General features: G+C 37.6%; 1 protein-coding gene across 1 annotated transcript; it reads right to left on the bottom strand.

Moving 5' to 3' along the window:
• Positions 1–321: 321 nt before the first annotated feature.
• On the bottom strand, positions 322–17,094 carry LOC140953550 (polypyrimidine tract-binding protein 1-like). The gene is made up of 22 exons (XM_073402958.1): positions 17,041–17,094; positions 16,896–16,949; positions 14,673–14,703; positions 14,070–14,092; positions 13,867–13,938; positions 13,222–13,302; positions 12,604–12,680; positions 12,222–12,294; positions 11,290–11,469; positions 10,856–10,907; positions 10,643–10,701; positions 10,435–10,535; positions 10,053–10,135; positions 9,142–9,225; positions 8,145–8,218; positions 6,389–6,422; positions 5,253–5,345; positions 4,423–4,517; positions 4,186–4,304; positions 3,637–3,711; positions 2,907–2,970; positions 322–2,804 (listed from the first exon to the last, which is right to left on the bottom strand). Exons 2-22 carry the CDS (start codon positions 16,944–16,946, stop codon positions 2,730–2,732), a joined length of 1,596 nt encoding a protein of 531 aa, XP_073259059.1. The 5' UTR covers positions 16,947–16,949; positions 17,041–17,094; the 3' UTR covers positions 322–2,729.
• Positions 17,095–17,548: the final 454 nt, after the last annotated feature.

Genomic DNA, 17,548 nt, shown 5'->3' with positions numbered 1-17,548 from the left:
AGGATAAATCGAGTACGCTGTTTTTCTGTTTTTGGGTGTGGACCAGTCCTTTATTGAATGAAAACCTCTCTTCTAGTTGCAATATAGACTGCAAAACAGTCCGTATTTTTGAGTATTCAAGTACGCGCGAGCAGTCAAACAAAAGGTCTGCGTAGGGCGTGTGAGGCTCGCGCGCTTCGCGCGTAAGACTCTTACGCCACGCTTTACCGATTTCTTTACTAATTTTGAGAAAAAAACCGACTGTTTTGCAGTCTAGTTGCAATATGTATACGCCGGCTGGTTTTCCTCTTGCATTTCGCAGACAAACAACACACAAAAAACTTAGGAAATTAATGTTTATTTTTCTAAAAAATCCTTTTCGTATGAAAAGTTACTACAAATGCAATTGACGCCAATGATGTTTTTACAAGGCCCTCCCTCAAATACCATCAATTAACGCTAAAAACAAGTTCAAGCGTACCTACAATTACAATACTTGATAAAATGTAGTCCTAATTTCTTAACGAGGAGCACTCATAGCAACACAGTGCATATCAAATCAAAGCAACTCTTAACTCTTCAACTCCCAGGAGTGATTGGCATTAACTTCTCCTTACAATATCCAATACACTGTCCAACACATAAGTGATGAGAATAGGCAAATTTATCAGCCAATGGATGTTGTAATAGAGAGCTTAGTAGTGCTCGCGTGTAAACCAACGACATTTTGGCGGGAAAACGTGACATCCGTCGTCATTGTCCTAAGCGTTTTAGCGAGAATGTCGTAGCGGAAACAAGTTATCAAGTGTTAGAAGTTTCAGAAGAGGGCTTAACCTCCTATCAATAAAGATATAAACAGTGCAACCTTTTCTGGTGAAAAAAGTACACCGAAGTTTTCCGGGGTGTCCACTTTTTAATAATAAGCGAAAAACTTTGAATCAAATCTCGTCCTCGAATCTAAAGGTCTCCAATGATACGATCCAAAATTCTCTTATTCAACATTCAATATGATATTTAGCAATGAGAAATGAGAATTAATCATCAAATCATGGGAGTTGAAAGGTCAACTGGAAGGGATTCACCAACATACTAGTCCCCCACGCAGACGTTATTTGGGCCGGACAGTGTTGCATAATATCCCAAATAACGGCAGCGTAGGATAGTAATTAAAGTTTATATACTGACTTGAAAAATGGAAAGACAAGAGCGTAACGCTTTCACACCCAACAAGAAATGGTCAACCCCCTTATAAAGTACTGCCCAGTAACTTTCACTTATGTGGTCACACTTAAAGGAACTCGCCCACAGCTCGAAAGTTAAAACCACTTTGAACATCATGATAGAAAAACTACCATAAGAAAGTATTTGCTCAGTAGTGTTTGTTTGAATGGTCACACTTTAGGATTTCATCCTCATTATTCTGCAAAGTTTATCTTTGTTTCAAGTCTTTACCTTTTCTACTGGGTGTGAAAGAGTTCAAAGTAAGGACAAAAACAAGAAACACTTTGGCCGAGTAGCAGACTTAGAGAATCTACGTCTGGGTTTTACTACATTGACATAGGTTTTATGAGAAAGTTCCAAGTCTGTTTTTACCCCTTGCATTGCATATTTGTTTAATTACACAAAAGTCAACTGATGCTTCTCGCAAAGGAGTTGAGAAAGCTAAATTAAACTTAAATTAAAGCCCCTTTCAAGAAAGCTGAATTGAAAATATGCCAGTGTTTCAACATCTTCTCTTCAAATCAAATTCCTTCCGTGTATTTAAATTCCCCATCACATATTTCTTGATCCCAGTATCCCAAGTCCATCATAATTACTGGCATTCTAGGACATTTTAAAGCAGCTCTGGTTCAAATTGTTCAAAGTGCAGAAAGCTCTAGCCTTGGGCTGGCTGTAAAAGTGACTTATGAGTTGTCATAAGAAACTGGAGTGATTTTACTTAACCCATGAAACAGGTAGTGGAATACTACGCACTTTTATGCACTGATTCCATTGTCTTCTTTTGTTTCCCTCTTGCTGTTTTGCACTATTTGTTAGTATCTGTTTCATGGCTCAAGTAAAATCACTCCTAACCTAGATTGATGCTTATAAGCTTTTGAACAACTTGGCCCTGCTAAACTGGAAACATAACAACATAATATACTATTTTTAAAATCTTTCTTAACTTTACCCATCAAATTGTTAAATTACATTAAATTCAAGGAAACGAGAAATTTAAAGGACCATAATATGGTCGTAGCAAAGAAACACCAAAAATAAGGAAAACAAATTGCACGTTAACTGTAGGCGCATTACCCGAAAAACGTCGCAAAGAAAAAAATGCACGTGCGAAATGTATATTTAAGTACACAACTTAACAATAATCAAAGAGCACTTAGAATAATGATATTGAGGTAGCACATAACATTTGCTATTCCCTTCTCTAGATCCCTGGATATAGCACTTTTGCCAAAAAAATAATGCTGAGTAGAGAGACCTCAGAACTGGTTAAAGTATTAAGGAGAAATCCTTCAGCAACAAACATGGCCAGACGGCAGGATATAAATGCCATAACCCTGACAGAAAAGAGAGAACCAAAATGTTCCTGGTAGCTTCCAAAATGCATACCTGCCACCAGCAAACGGGCAAAACATGAAGAACTCCGGTTGTCTTTATACAAAGCCCATCTGATTGCAAGAAATGGTTCATACAACTGTGGAAGAATGACGTGAACGGTCAAGTGATGTGTAAGCTTCTCCAAACGATGCAGTTCAGGATGCCATCACTTGCTTGGCGAATGATACTCTCAGGTGATTTGACTCTGTAATTTTATAGTTGTGCATTTTCTGTTGGGAGTAGCAAAGACCCAAGTTAGCTCTTGCATGATCAAGGCTAAGATATGCCTTCTATCAATTGAATTATTATAGTTACAATGATTAATAACTTACAATGAGAGCATCAATAGCTTCTTCTGTTGACGTCATATTTACGAAAGCCATCCTATGGTCCTTCCTGTAAACAGTGCCAAATAATGGGGCAATTAAGTACAAAGGAATTTCCCAAGTTGTTATATTTAACTTCCCCTCTTGTTTAAATCTTTCAATATTTTCAATCATAGCATTTCTTCAAAAGCTAAGTTCTATAGTCCCACAGATGATTAGTGTCCTGTTGTTTTTATGCTGAAATATAAAAATAGTCCCCTGAGAGTACATGCACTAACTGGAAAACAAGTGGAGTGGCAGTGGAGTGACTTCCAAAAGGTGAAACTTAGTTCAAAACAGCTTCATCTTTAATGTGACTGTTACTCGAGTTAAAATAACATTTAAAACCAGTGGAAACAGTCAATCAGTTTTCAAGGAAAACTTGACTGGTGCCAAGCACGCACATGCTAGCTGGTCAAAATTAGTTTGTTTGAGAAAGTGAAGCAAATGATTGCACCAATCATCAAGGCAAGAAAAACAAAGCATATAAGCAATTCCAAAACTGATTTTTATGATCAACAGAAAATTGCTTTTAAAACTGAGAAATTGCACTTATTGGGCCCGTGTGAAGTGTACATGTAACATGCGACATTAACAGCTTTGACTACCGTTTGGTTCTTAAGATTTCTGAAGACTGTCATACATGTATGTGCTATCTAAGATGCATGTCTGCAATAATAGTTCTACAAATACTCACAGGAAAAAGCGGAAGTCTGTCACTGTCCCTGCTTCACTAAAAGCATCCACCAATTCTTCCTCTGTTGCTGAGTCACTGTATTTTCCACAACAAATGAAACATTTTAGAAATGACACATTGGTTTCCATATTATTGGACCCAGCCCCTGATAAGTGCCCATCATAATAAGCCTCCACTCTATGGCACAAAAACAAGCCCCCCCTTTCCACGACCCCGCCTTATTGTACGCACCCAGTCTATGAAAATTGAAAACAAAATTAATAAGTCTTCAGAGGGGCTGAATAGAGAAAAGTCTCCAATTAAACTTGAACCAGTGATAAAATCACATCTATGCCATATGTGGGTTGAGTTTGATGTTGGCTCTCTCCTTTGCTCGGAGAGGTTTTACTCTGGGTACTCCAGTTTTCCCCACTCCTCAAAAAACCAACATGACCATGAATCAGGTAGACGAAGAACCACTTTGTGGATGTGCTACATCTAAATCGTTTATTTATTTATTTATATATTTCATTTTTAATTCTTATTTGGTAAATGAAAGCTAACACTTACGGGATATTTGAGACATGTAGTGTTCTGATTGGTGGGAAAATATTCTGAAAATTTTTGGATCCTGGCTTTTTGAAGCGGTGTAGAGGTGAGTTTGTAAAATCTTTGGTTAGATTGTTTTCCTGCAAATAAAAGGAAATGAACGTTTCTCTGTTGAGACTACCCCTTTAAAACTGGAGCAAAAACAACCACTCAAAAATGACACTGAAATCACTAGACTAATGAATCATGACAACTTACGTCTCCTTCCTTGGGCATAGAGACTGAGTAGTGCTTAGATGCTGTGACCCTAATTTCTTTTCCATAAACTCTAACTCCATTCAAAATTGAAATTGCTGTGAATGAAAACAATGTTTACTCAGTAAAGACCTTTAAAACACCAAGGGTTATTTACACAACTAGCCTATACTTAAGCTACTAGTTAAGAAATCATCAGAACTCCAGATTCATTTCTGACCAGGTCATTTTAAGAAGATAAATGCCTTTCTAGTCTATGCTACATGCAAATGCTTTCATGAAACTGTTAACCAATTACAGTGAACAGATAATAGGGTTGGGCAGACTGAAAATTAACGGCTTATATAAGTGTGGAAGAATGATATGGAAGGTCAAGCAATATGTAAGGTTCTTCAATTGATGCAGTTTTGATAAACACTGGCTTAACTCCATTTAACTATTTGGCCCAAATTTTTCTTTTCCGTTTGCTTTTTAGCTCGCAATAATGTACTATGTAGCCGATTTTTTTTCTGTTTAGAATTGAAGTTAATGAAAATTAAGCACAAGAAAGACAGGCCATGGAAGAGCATTGGGCAATTATTTAATAATATTATGCAAGTATAAAACAACACTGTCTTCAGAGACTGCCTTTGTTTGTTACATGCATCATAATTTCAAAATGACTACCATTTTCAAGAAGTGGGCTCAAAATGTACAAACACCATCAAAATATCACAACACAAATATTTCACAGAATTGCATTGTGCATCCAGATCCAAAAGAATATCTGAATCATTTGTCTGATAAATTTTGTACAACTCTAAAAGAACAAGCATGATGATTGTAAGAAGTACCTGTTTGGGCCTGTTGACCATCATTGAACTGGATGAGTGCTGTATCCTTCTTGTTGAAGAGAATCTTTACACGAACTACGTCGCCATACACACCTACAGATGGAGGATTGGCGTACAGTCAGATTGTTTATGTTTTATGAGTTGAACACACATTAAGCATTTCATTATTGAACCAGTTATACCACAATGTAAAGAGTGTGATATGAAGTCGCTCAACTTTCAAAAACAGCAATATACACTTTAAGATGCAAAGGTGATAATTTAACCACTTGGATAATCCAGACATCACTCTGCTACAACTTTGTAGCAAATGAGGGACACCATAGGGATTACAAAAAAATTGAGACAGGAAAGAAAAAAGAAATGAATTCTGGGATTAGCAAGACATCAAAACGACTGGTTAAAGTGAGCATGAATTTGCTATTGCTTGTGAATTCTTTGACCATGAATTGTTACATGGTTTATTTTCTTAAATGGATTACTGTAAGATTAAGGCTCTCTCTTAAACCCTGTAAGCCCTAATAGAGACCAGCATCTAATTCCTCCTTGCCTGCAATACTGCATATTTTAGTCTTGATTCTTAAGCAAATTCTCCCCATTACAGCTACAGAAGAAACTGGAGTACAGAAAAGATGTGCTATAAGAAATCGTCAGAAACCAGTCATCTGTTTTGTGAAAAAATAAAGATTTTCCGAGGGCCCTAATCACAGTTAAGTTGCCAGAGTCCAGCAGTACTGCTACAACACAGCCCAAAACAGAGAGGAGAATATGTCTGCCGATATATATTAGGACTTAGAGGGTTGCCTTAAATAATTATTAAAATATTAATTGTACATCAACGGATAACTTCTTAGTTCTGTGGAGAACTAAGGCACCAGGTTTCTCTTCATTTCAAAAGGTAATGGGCATAATGGAGGAGACCTTGACAGCATTTAATAATTCAGGAGAAAGTTAGAAGCATTAGCTCTTCAATGAAATGCCAACAAAATTAAAAAACAATATCAAAAACAAAAAATAATAACATGATAACACTGAAACAAATGAAGGTTACCCATCCACAATCAGGCTTTCTTGAGTATGGAAAAACAAAATGAACAAGAAGGGTGATGACAGAGGCTTGGGGGAAAAAGACATACCGAACAAAGTGAAAAGCATGTCACAGTTTATCCTCTAGAATATGGATTCCAAGTGACGTGAGCAGATTGAAGTGGACAGCAAAAGAGAGAACAGTTCAAGGGGGTAGGCATCAGTCAGCGTCGATAACAGCATAATGAGGGAAAGAAGGAAACAAACATAAGATGAGTAAGGTTGTTTTAAAGAAATTGCAGGATACAAATAAACACGTTCACTCCCAGGTTCAAAACAATTCCAATTTCAAAATACTGAAAACAGTATCAAACAGAGAGTAATGCTTAAAAGAAAGTTCTCATTAAATTTAGAAGACAACTATTTAGCATTTCTCCAACAGACAACAGTTAGGGAAAAAAAAAGCACCAAAATGGTCTTAACACTTCTAAACACCTGTAGTATGATCACACGATCACACCAAAGAACTTTAATCACCATCTCAAAGGTGTGAGCCACTTGTTTAATAGCAAAACAGAAGGTACCACAGGAATGTAGTGCACAGTACATAAAGCTTTCCCAGGCACTTCCATTAGTAAGAACTGGCTGGCAAAAACCACTTCTGCTAAAGAGAGAATTTAGCTGTTATTCAGGACTGTCCATTCTTAAAACGTATGCACAGCACAGACAGCTTTTTAGCAGCTCTCAGGAAAAGCCTATTTTATTTTCAAATTGACTGGTCCAGCCCACCAGCTCTGACTTCTGGTAAGCGACCCTGGTCTCCTAAGCAGCTTTTCTTTGGGTCATCAATACATGCACCCAGCAGGCATCCATGGCGACCCCAGGGAGTACTGCACTGTGACTGTAGCTATCCAAACTGGATCATTATGCTTTGTGTTTTGATTGATGAACCTGAATTAAAGTCCCCTTTAACTTAAGTGTTCAGCTGTTTGCACCTGGGAGTGAAAATTTTTTTTAAGGCTACAAGGAAAAAAGAAGGAGATTTAGACAAAATAAAAACAGAAAATTAAACAAAATAATGTCAGTTACTTTGAAGCGTTAAGAAACAAAAAAAACAGAAATGTAGAAGTTCTTGCAAAAAGTACACCGGGATGACCAAGAGAACAATTTAAGATTATGCTAGCTGAAACTTCTCTCATGAAACTTGCTGCCTGGATGTTAGAAAAGAAGGTGACATGAACGGTATGCTTTAGATGAATTTTTTTCTTGGAAGTACTGAATGAGAATTAGAGTGAATTAGAAGCACATCATACAGGCAAAATACTCATTTTAACTACATCCAAAAATAGTGATGAGAAAAGCTACATGTAATTTGAAATTTTGGCAGGAACAATGAATGGAGCAGTTGGTTTGCCTGCCAAGGATGATGTTTTAACTGAAAATTTGATGCTAAAAAAAAACTGTAAAAATTTGTTGTATGAGATAGTTGAAAGGTCAAATCGGAATTTATTCATTATTGGTCAAATTGCAAAACATTATTTTGGTGAAATTCCAGAAGAGCAAAAATAGAAAAAAGGAATATTTAAGTTTCAAGCTTAAGGTACCGGTAACCTACCGACACATTAAATGCAAATATTATTTTGTAGCATCTGCAACAATAGGTTTTTGCTGCAACTTTAGAAAATTATCGTGAAGTAAAGGATTATGATTCCAAAAGTCACTCAAAAACATTTCATGATTTGAACAATAAAAAGCCAAACTTTCTTCAACCTCATTTTGTCATACAATACAAAGTAAAGACATGTATATTATATTTGGTGCAACAGGGCTCAACACCGCACTTTAAAAACTCGAAACCACTCTCACCTCTTCATTTAAATTACTGACGAGCACAACAGGGCTGCCTCCACTGCGACTACCAGCAGCTGCTGCAAGTAAATCTGCAACGACACATTAAAATTTTTGGCTGAGTGAAAGCTTATACTGAAGCTCTCTTCGGAAAATAGGGTCATTTTGCATTTTGAGGAGTAGACTATGTCACTGTCGGTATTTAACCCATCTTTATGTCATTTGTCAACTTTTCAGCTGTCTTATGGCACTGTTTTAGTATGGTTTCTAGGCCATACAGCCTGTCGGAATTTTATCCTAACAGGGCCTCTACAGTGTGCAAGACATCCAGGATAAAATGTAGCCGTCGTTCGGTTCCTTCTGTACACTGTAGATACTGAGGCACAGATTATGTACGACAAAAGAAATTATACAACCAAACAACAAAGCTCCCAGAAGAACTCTACTGTTCGGTTCCTCTGATTCTTTTGTGATGACAGTATCTGCAGAAAGGCCCAACCTCCGCAGACTGCTACAACTACACTGTGCAGGTACCCTATAAGCTTCCTTTTATCCCCTTCTTGATTGTGGAGGGATAAAGAAGGCTTTGCCTGAATTGCATCAAACCTTTGAAGCAACTGCAGCATGAACTTGACTAGCCAATCTTGTTTTTCTCTGGTTTTTCGAGTGTGAGCATCAGGTTGTTGAAAAACTGATGTTCATAACCAAGCCCGCTGAACCAAGCACCAGCTATTAAGCCTGGGTTCAGAACTGTATTCTAGTAACATGAAGCACATGCTTAGAAAAGGTCTTTCTAGATTCATGCAGAATCTTTCTCAAGTACACCAAAATTGAGCACAGAAAAGAAAGGCTCTACTTGCATGGTGAGTATACTGATCTTAACTCTGGTACAACATCTCCATGTTGGTTTTATTATTGTCCACTACATGTGCATTACTGATCAAATAGGAATTTTCTTGTGGGGAATATTTCACTTAACCCTTTTTTTTACTATAGTGAATCCCTACTTCCTTACTTGCTTGAATTAATCCTCCTTGAGGAAGAAGACCCAACAGAGCTGGGGCTCCCATCAGACTTGCTCCAGCTGCACCACCACCAGCTGACAAACAAAAGATGGAAAAAGATAAGTTGCTGATTTCGAAGTGGTTCAAAAACCTGTTTGCCAATAGAGAAGAATAAATAATAGTTCCAGCTATTTCAAGTTTGGCTACAACAGCAGACTGTAAAACAGCTGTTTTTTTTTTCTTTCTCAAAATCAGTTTTGCAAGGCACAAAGTGCCGTCCTGGACATGCGTGGCAAGTGTTTGACTAGAAAAAAGCAGACAGTCCAAATTCTGGGGTCTCTCCCCAGTCTCACTGTCTGTTTTCACCCTCACTCCTGACCTTTCCTTTTACAGCTCATGCATGCAAACCTACATGAAGGAAAAAGTATGGGCTGTTTTGCAGTCGACCACAACAGAAAGGCAAGAGCATTATTTCACCTATGATCTGAAATGCTGTCTCAGGTTCTTATGCAGATTTTACGTGAAATTCATTCCAAAACAATTGTTTAGTTATTTACAGTACCACTCAAAAGTAAGTTATCAGTCGCATCTCGTTTCCTGTGCTACGAGAATCCCGTAGTGCGCGACGCGATTCGCGTCTCGCGTGAGGGCGGTAACTTACTTTTGAGCGGTACTGTGTTCACGTGAAACGAGATTGTAGTTTCACGAGAAACAAGGCAACACGTGATACTGTATATTTACCATGCCTAATATTCACCATCACAATTAAATTTTATATCATTGTGCACACAACACACGTAGCTACAATAGCTGAAGAACAGAAACTTAAGACAATAAAAGTATAATCATGTAATCTTAAAAATATGATATATGCACTGGCATGTACATTTTTGGAAACAACCGAAAAAAAGTATCTGCTTACCAAGGGCTGCTAATCCAGCAATGTCGGCTCCAGCAAAAGGACTTTCATTTGGACCAGATGGTAGATCAGGTCGTGTGTAATCTCTATAAAAGAAAGATGTTATCATAAAATGGGCAAGACGGAAGAAAATTGAAATGGATTGTAATTGAGTAAATGCAGAGGCCATGCATTCGAATCCCACTGAAGTCCAAAATTTTAAATTTGAGTTAACTTCCATGAAAAAAAAAGCAACAAAATTTACATGTAAACAAAATTTTATTGTTTGATTTCTTATTGGCCAGACAGTAACCAGAAAATGGCTTCAATGACATCAAAAGCGTTTTTGACAAAATCTCCACAGGCAAATGGATAAGAATTGGTGACATACAAAATGTACACTCACTTGCTCTTATCATTGTTGAATTTCACAGTTAATGTGGTTAACTTGGAGTATTCAAGATGCAAGGTACAGCAACTATTGTAAATGTTTTGTCCATCTAGTGTCTGAGGAAAGTGAAAAAAAAGCTGTTACAGTGTAGTACTTATACAGTCATACATTTATCTTCATAATGAGTCAAACAAGAAAGCCGTAATAACAAAATTCTTTGTACCAATTTTGCAATCTCTGCTTCAGTTACGCTGTTGAATTCTATAAGGGCTTGGAACTGACCTGAAAGTCAACACAAACCTTTCATTAGTTCTTTCACTACCAGTTTTAACTGTAGAGTTTGTGGCAGAAATCCTGTCGTGTGACTACAGGGTGTCAGTGTAGTTTCACCTAATAGAACAAAATTTAGTGCACAGAACTTTTCCAGAAAACTTACTATTTTTGGTGAAGGTAACGATTCGGAGGACTGTCCCAAGACTGGAGAAAATCTGACAAGGAAGAGAAAAAAAGCAAGATCACATCAACATAATGTGAGCTATGATAACCTTCCAGCCAGAGCAACAACTTGTCTCCCATAATGGGGAAAAACTGTAAACACACAAGAAAAGAAATTTCTTCGTTTCTTAACCACTGAGGTCTGGATATAACTCACAAGACCCTTCAGGCAGGGAGTTGTGTTATGTGTTTGCCATTACCTTCCAACCCTCTAAACCTCAGTGCAGTTTGTCATAGTATGATAGCATCACATTAAGAGTACATTGTACACTGTAATTCTTCTGAATACAGCTGCGAGTTAATTTTACATGGTGGACCATCACAATGCAAAATGCACAGTCACAGCTCTTGCTGCAATCAGAATTTGAGACATACCTTGTAAAGGACTTCAACTGTAATAGGGTACCATAGCTTGTCAATCACCGCTCTGATGACATTACTCCTTGCCCCACCTTTGGCCACAGCAGCAGCAACTGCAGCGGCAGCCTGCTGTCCATCCGCTGAATATGGAGATGAGCTGAAGTCTCCTTGAGCTGCAGCAATGATCTTAGATGCCTAAAGTGAAGAAAGCTTCAAAGTTTAAAAAGAACAGTACAATCAACTCCCTCTTAACAGGCACTTTGATAAGATGGCCAAGAGACACTTTTGAAACCCTCAACAGACACTTGAGAAGTGCTTTATGTATTACAAGGTACCTCAAAATGAAAATGTAGGTGGTCTAAATGACAATGGGTTGCATTTTTTAATCATTTGGTGGTCTTATTCCAGTATGCAGAGTGTATACAAGTTCTGTTATGTTTTAAGACCACAAAGCCAGAAATGTTTGCTTGTAATGAACGTTTGAATGCAAAATGAGAATTCTAAATGATTCTTATTTCCTGTTTCAGGGGTGGATCTAGGGGGAGGGTGCAGGGGGTGTGCACCCCCCCCCCCCCCTTGAGATGACGTGCGGTTTTCTAATACAACTGGTATTCTGCAAAAAAAAACTATGTGGTTTATTGGTGTTGAAGTAGAGCAAGAGACGAGTGCCCCTTCTCCTAAAAAAATCCTGGATCTGCCCCTGTGTTTCACAGACTTCGTCCCTTATGGCGATTGGATTCAGCTTTATTTTATTATAAAAAATTATTACTGGTGTCACAATTCCTCAACCCTCCATAAGCTGGACACCTCTTTAAGATCAACAGTCGGGGCTGGTCCCAATAGTGTCCCTCTTAGAGAGAATTGGTTGTATGAATTGAGAAACACACAAGTGACACATACATGTAACAAATGTCAACAATGAACAGTGAAGAGGTGTAAATTCTTACCCCCGCAGAATGTTGTGAGGGTTCTGTCTTTAACTCTGTGTGATTGGAAAACTGTAAATAGACTACTTGCCCCCTAAAACATAATACAAAGAAAATACAACATCACAATAGCATTCTACTTAAATTCATCATACAATGATATCATGGGTTTTGTCAATAACCCCTTATATAGTACACGCTGTAAATGTGTTGCAAGTACAGTAGTATTGTCAAAAATCACTCTCTATTGATGTCCAGATTGCTTGAAAACTGCGTTTCAGAGCTTCTAGATTTCAACATACATGTAACCTTAACTACAATAATTACTTTCACATACATGCATCATCTAAGATTTGCTACAGGGCAACTGGTTTAGTTTAGGCATCCATAGCCTCTACCTCACCTTATGCAGGGAGCAACTTGTGTATAATATTTAAGAACAGCCATCGAAGCTTGTATATCCTCCATTTCAATGAAACCCTGCAAGAGAGCAAGACAAAAAGAAACCAAATTTCCACACTGGCCTCGAACTAACCACCCACAGCCAGGAGTACCATCAATGTGACCATTACTGGGCCAAGAAATTGTGGTTATACAACACCTATACTAAGAAAGTGTTCATAATAATTTATAATGAGCTGCTATAATGAACAGGGTCAGGCGGCTGTACCAGCCCGAAAAATTTTTCGGAGGAGCAAGACTGATTAGTTCTTTTGTAATCTGAATTTCCCAAATAACTTCACTTGCCTGGGGGCAAGCTAGCAAGAGAATCCACTAGCCTAATAGCAAAATCCACTGGCACCAGGATATTGGACATGCTTTTCTTTGCACACTGAGTTTGCAAAAATGGTAAGCGAGAAAAAAAACTTATCTAGGAAACTTAAACATAAATAAATGTCATAAAGGCTGGATGCTAAAGTACACTTCAAAGAATCATCCTTCATGATAATGCCTCTTGCATAAACCAATAATTACTCTCTGTAGCTTTTAATTAAGTTTTGAAGTTTCAAGTAACACTTACTTGGGTTGCTTCATTGAGCTTCTTGGACTTCAACAAGAGAACATTTTTAACCTGTCCAAAGGGTAGAGCCAAGGCGACTAACTGTAATGGCAAAACAGAGTCGATCAACATTTACTGTACAATGTACCATCAATTTTTTTTCCAAGGTTTTGTACAGGAACAGACTGTATGGCCCAAGGTCTACTCATGCGCAGTACAAAAAAAAGTTCTTTTGCTACAGAAATGGCTCTGCCCATAAGAAATTCAGTCCCTGCATAATGGCAGATCTGTGCTATTAATTTTGTATGCAAGTTCTAAATCTTTTGTTCAACCTTGTCTGAATAAGGGCTAATCTCCGTTAACCAGGGCTTTTGATTTTGCACTTGTCTTTTCCCAGTCGCAGTTTCAACCCCTCTTTGCGTCATTTATTGTCACCATTTCATTTGTCATATATCGCTATTTCAAGGCCATATCGCTTATCAGAATTTTACGATTACATACAACACTTGTACAAAAGTACACAAAGGCATATGAACTTGCATTCTGCAATAGACAGCTCATGAATCGCAGGCCTTCCTTCTAGACATCTTTTAGCTCTACAGAAAAAGGCTACAGCTATTAATTTATAGTGATGCAGAAAACAAACTCTTGTCTTTCAACACATACCTCTGTATCTACAGCGTCTATAGGTACATTTCTCACATGGATCACTTTAGAAGGAGTTTGGTCAAATCTTGCCTAAAAAGTAAAGTTAACAAAAATAAATGCCTTTTTGCAATCTTCTTATACATGTAATTATCACATGGAACACAAAATCAATATTAGCATTTTTATGCAATATATTACATAAAATAAAATCTGGATTTTACCTTTTTTTGATCACCCATTAGTCCTGAAAGAAAAAAGTCAGATTAAATAACAGGACATGTCTAACACTAACTACATAATTATAAAATATGTGATAGCCCTTTAAAACCACTCCGTGGACCAATATTAATACATCATCAACGATTTGATTATTTTTTGTTTTTAAGACCACTGAGTTGCGCCCAGGAGACTTACACACTACAGTTGTATTAAAATTAACTTGTCAATAAAAACATGCACAGCGTTGTCCTGAGGCTAATTCATTTACAACTCAATTGGCTCTAACTTCCTTTAGTTTTCTATGTCAGTAGCCAGGGAACATCCTCATAGTAGCTGAGGGAAATCCTGAGCCACTGTCCTGGAGCAACAACCCTGCTTTCACTTGCACACCTTGTAAAAGTCAGACTTGACTCATGAGGAAGACATCTGCTTTGTACACTGGATGACAGATAAACCCTAGAATGGCTCTGTCTGTCCGAGAAAGCTAACTAGATGGACCTTATACTGAGTACGATGTTGTCTTCAGATTAATTCAAGAGGACCCTACATGTAAGTCTGTGAAGAAAGGACCACAATATTAATTGTTAAAAAAAAAGATTAATTACCTGTCATATTAAGTAAATCCTCTGCAGTGCGCTGCAACAGTCAGAATTAAAAATCAGAGTTGAGTAGGAGAGTGGAAAGATGCCCCATAAATTATTATCATAAACTAACAGGAATATTGTCACTTACCCTGCAAGCAGAGGCTACATTTTCGCAGTATGAGCTGGCGTGCAAAAGCACTTACCACATGCCAGTTCGACACACCAGCTCAGACCGCAAAAATGTAGTCTCTGCTCACAGGGTAACTGTCACTACACTTTAGGCAATGGGCAGCTACTGTACATCCACTGCAAGTATCACAGTGTACTCCACTTACTCTGTCTCAGCTCACTTCAAAGCTTATGAGCTTGGTATGGATTTTAAAAGTGATCACATCGCAGAAGCTCATTTTGAGAAATTATGGGATCTATTAAGGTATTCAGAAAGAGCAAAACAAAAAGTGCTTCCTTGCCAAGAATCAGCATTTTTGAAGTATTTGCATGGATGACTCATAAGCACACTCTGATGTTTCCATACAAATCTTCAAAATTTGACTTGGATCATGAAGTTTTGATCCAAGTCAAGGATTTGTTAGAAGTAATTACAGTAAAACAGGGTTGACATCTTGCCTCAAATCTGCAATAACTCACTGATGTTTTGCAACAAAGCAGATTTTGTCTTGTTGTTTCAGATGCTCTCAGCAACTCCAATAATGTCAAATTATTGTAATATTTGTCATGTCACAATATCATTCACGATAATGAAGCTTCAATGAGCTCATCTAGCTCTAATATTAATATGACGTTGATTCAAGGGATATGATTATTTTTGCAACAGCAGAAAAACTCGGTGTAATGAAGTGCTAAGCTGTGGTTCAAACGTAACATGACTTGATTTCAGATGCTGAGTTTAATTCAGGTGAATAAAATAGCAGTGGCTATAACACAAAACACAAACAAATTGAAATAAGTTAAGCCAACTTCTGAAATGTGTTCTAATGTATTAATAGTTTATGTGCTTAGTTCAGCAAGCCATTGCAAAATGGAGTAGCAACGGTGTTTTTCTCAAAGTTACATAAAAATGTATATGCAATGTTTTTGTTCACACCAACTAGTCTTTTCTTGGTGTGAGAAAATAAATCCCTTGGGCATAGTTCCAAAACTTAATATATACTCGAACGCTCAATAACTTTTTTGAAGGCATAAAAGCCGGTTGTGTATAGGGAAAACGTCGTTCGTGGTAAGTGATTCACCTCAGGAAACAAACTTGTTACGAGAGAAATATTCATATTCTCTCTCTTTTTTCTCAAACAAAGTCATTTGTGATATCGCCGCTGTTGAGCAAAACAAAAACACCTTAAAGGATGTAATTAAACATTTATAAAGATGAGAGAGCGCCATAGAAACACTACCAGAGCTAAAGAATGTTTTTCAGTCTGCTTTGTTTCTTTCTTTGGGTTTGTCAACCAAGGAAACTGCTCAGATATAAGCTGAGCCGTGCGTTAACACGATCTCCAAGGATCATGCAGGATTTTCAAGCTACATTTTGGAAAAAAACGTCAGAAAGTTTTGGTTAACTTAGCCTAATGCAGACGTAAACAGTAATAAATTAGCAAACACGAATTAGAATATAAGTTCTACTTCCAAGAAACTTAAGCCTTGTTTCTTGAAAACTAAACGCGAGCTCACTGGATGAATACATTCTTAAAAAGAGAAAGATAAGAGATAAATACAGGATTCGAAAAAGATGCTAAATAAAAGAGATTTTTCTCAAACTAGAGGTGAGAAATAAACAAGGTTCCGGAAAATTTTAAATTACCGCAACTGCGCAACCAATGCAAATTTGGAACTTTGCCACCAGCCGATCGCCTAAATTCTACAAGTAGAAGCTTTGATCAGTTTGTTTCTTTCAAAATATATCGAAATATTTGGATATTTTCCAAGAAACCGAAATAAAGAGAAAAGTTACTAAGCTATTCCAAAGTCAACCGAAAGCGATTTCAGTAAACCACAAGTCGATCGAAAATCGTACTCTAACTTTAGCCTGCCCTAGCACAAATTGTTCCTTTTACTGCAATGACTAACAATTCTTCTACCTTTATTTCCCTAAATAAAAGACTTAAGCCCTTAAAAACCGATAACAATCGCTCACGAAAGTACAGGCGGAAGTGTTTAAAATCGCGTTGCCGTTTTCGCAGCCTATTCACCTCACAGCACATGTACGTGGCGTCGCGCGCGCTGTACTACCTTAATTCCAGTGGATGCGGGTATCCCAGCCAAGGCTGCGACACTGGTCATATTCTGTATGAAAAAAATCGGAACAAACAGCAATCGAACCCTGCAAAAGTGACACAAGTGACTTGTAAAACTTCAAGTTCAAAATAAGCCAAACCTTCTCCGTTGCTCAATCACAGGACTAAAATGGCGGCTGATTGGAATTTGCAAATAAAAACACGTGAGGCACTCTGGGACGGAATTACTGTCGTGGACCAATGATGTTGCGCAATTTGATCACGTGCCTGGATGCCTGCCGATTTTGCGGGTTTGCGTAAGATAAACTTTTATTGTCGACCGCAATTAGCAGTTATTGTGAAAAGTTGTGATGAATAATTAATTTTTAATCTTTAAAGTTATCTACTTTGTCTCTGTCGAATATTCAGATGAGCCCCTTATATGTGTTTGATACGTATTTGCATGACTTTTAGCTTAATCCTTACTTTAGGAAAATACGGGTTACTCTGCTGTCACCATTTTTTGTGTATTTCAACCCCATGAACAAAGCAACTGCTTAAAAACAGAAATACACAGCGGTATCGGAATGTTACCGCCCTGGGCTGGCCGAAAAAAAGCTACACAAACACATATTGCTAAAGTTGTTGTTAAAGTTGTGAAATCCGGAA

This window comes from Porites lutea, chromosome 12, assembly GCF_958299795.1.
Source record: "Porites lutea chromosome 12, jaPorLute2.1, whole genome shotgun sequence".
Taxonomy (NCBI): Eukaryota; Metazoa; Cnidaria; class Anthozoa; order Scleractinia; family Poritidae; genus Porites; species Porites lutea.
Note: the sequence above shows the minus strand (reverse complement) of the source record. Positions and strands in the feature narration are given on the sequence as shown.

Bases quoted from the DNA above. Each gene is read 5' to 3' on its own strand.
- LOC140953550 (XM_073402958.1), bottom strand. From the start codon at position 16,946: ATGACCAGTGTCGCAGCCTTGGCTGGGATACCCGCATCCACTGGAATT. The intron at 12,295-12,603 runs GTGAGGTAGAGG...ATTATGTTTTAG, and splicing joins CAAGTTGCTCCCTGCATAAG to GGGGCAAGTAGTCTATTTAC. The intron at 2,971-3,636 runs GTGAGTATTTGT...CACTGTTTACAG, and splicing joins ACAGACTTCCGCTTTTTCCT to GAAGGACCATAGGATGGCTT.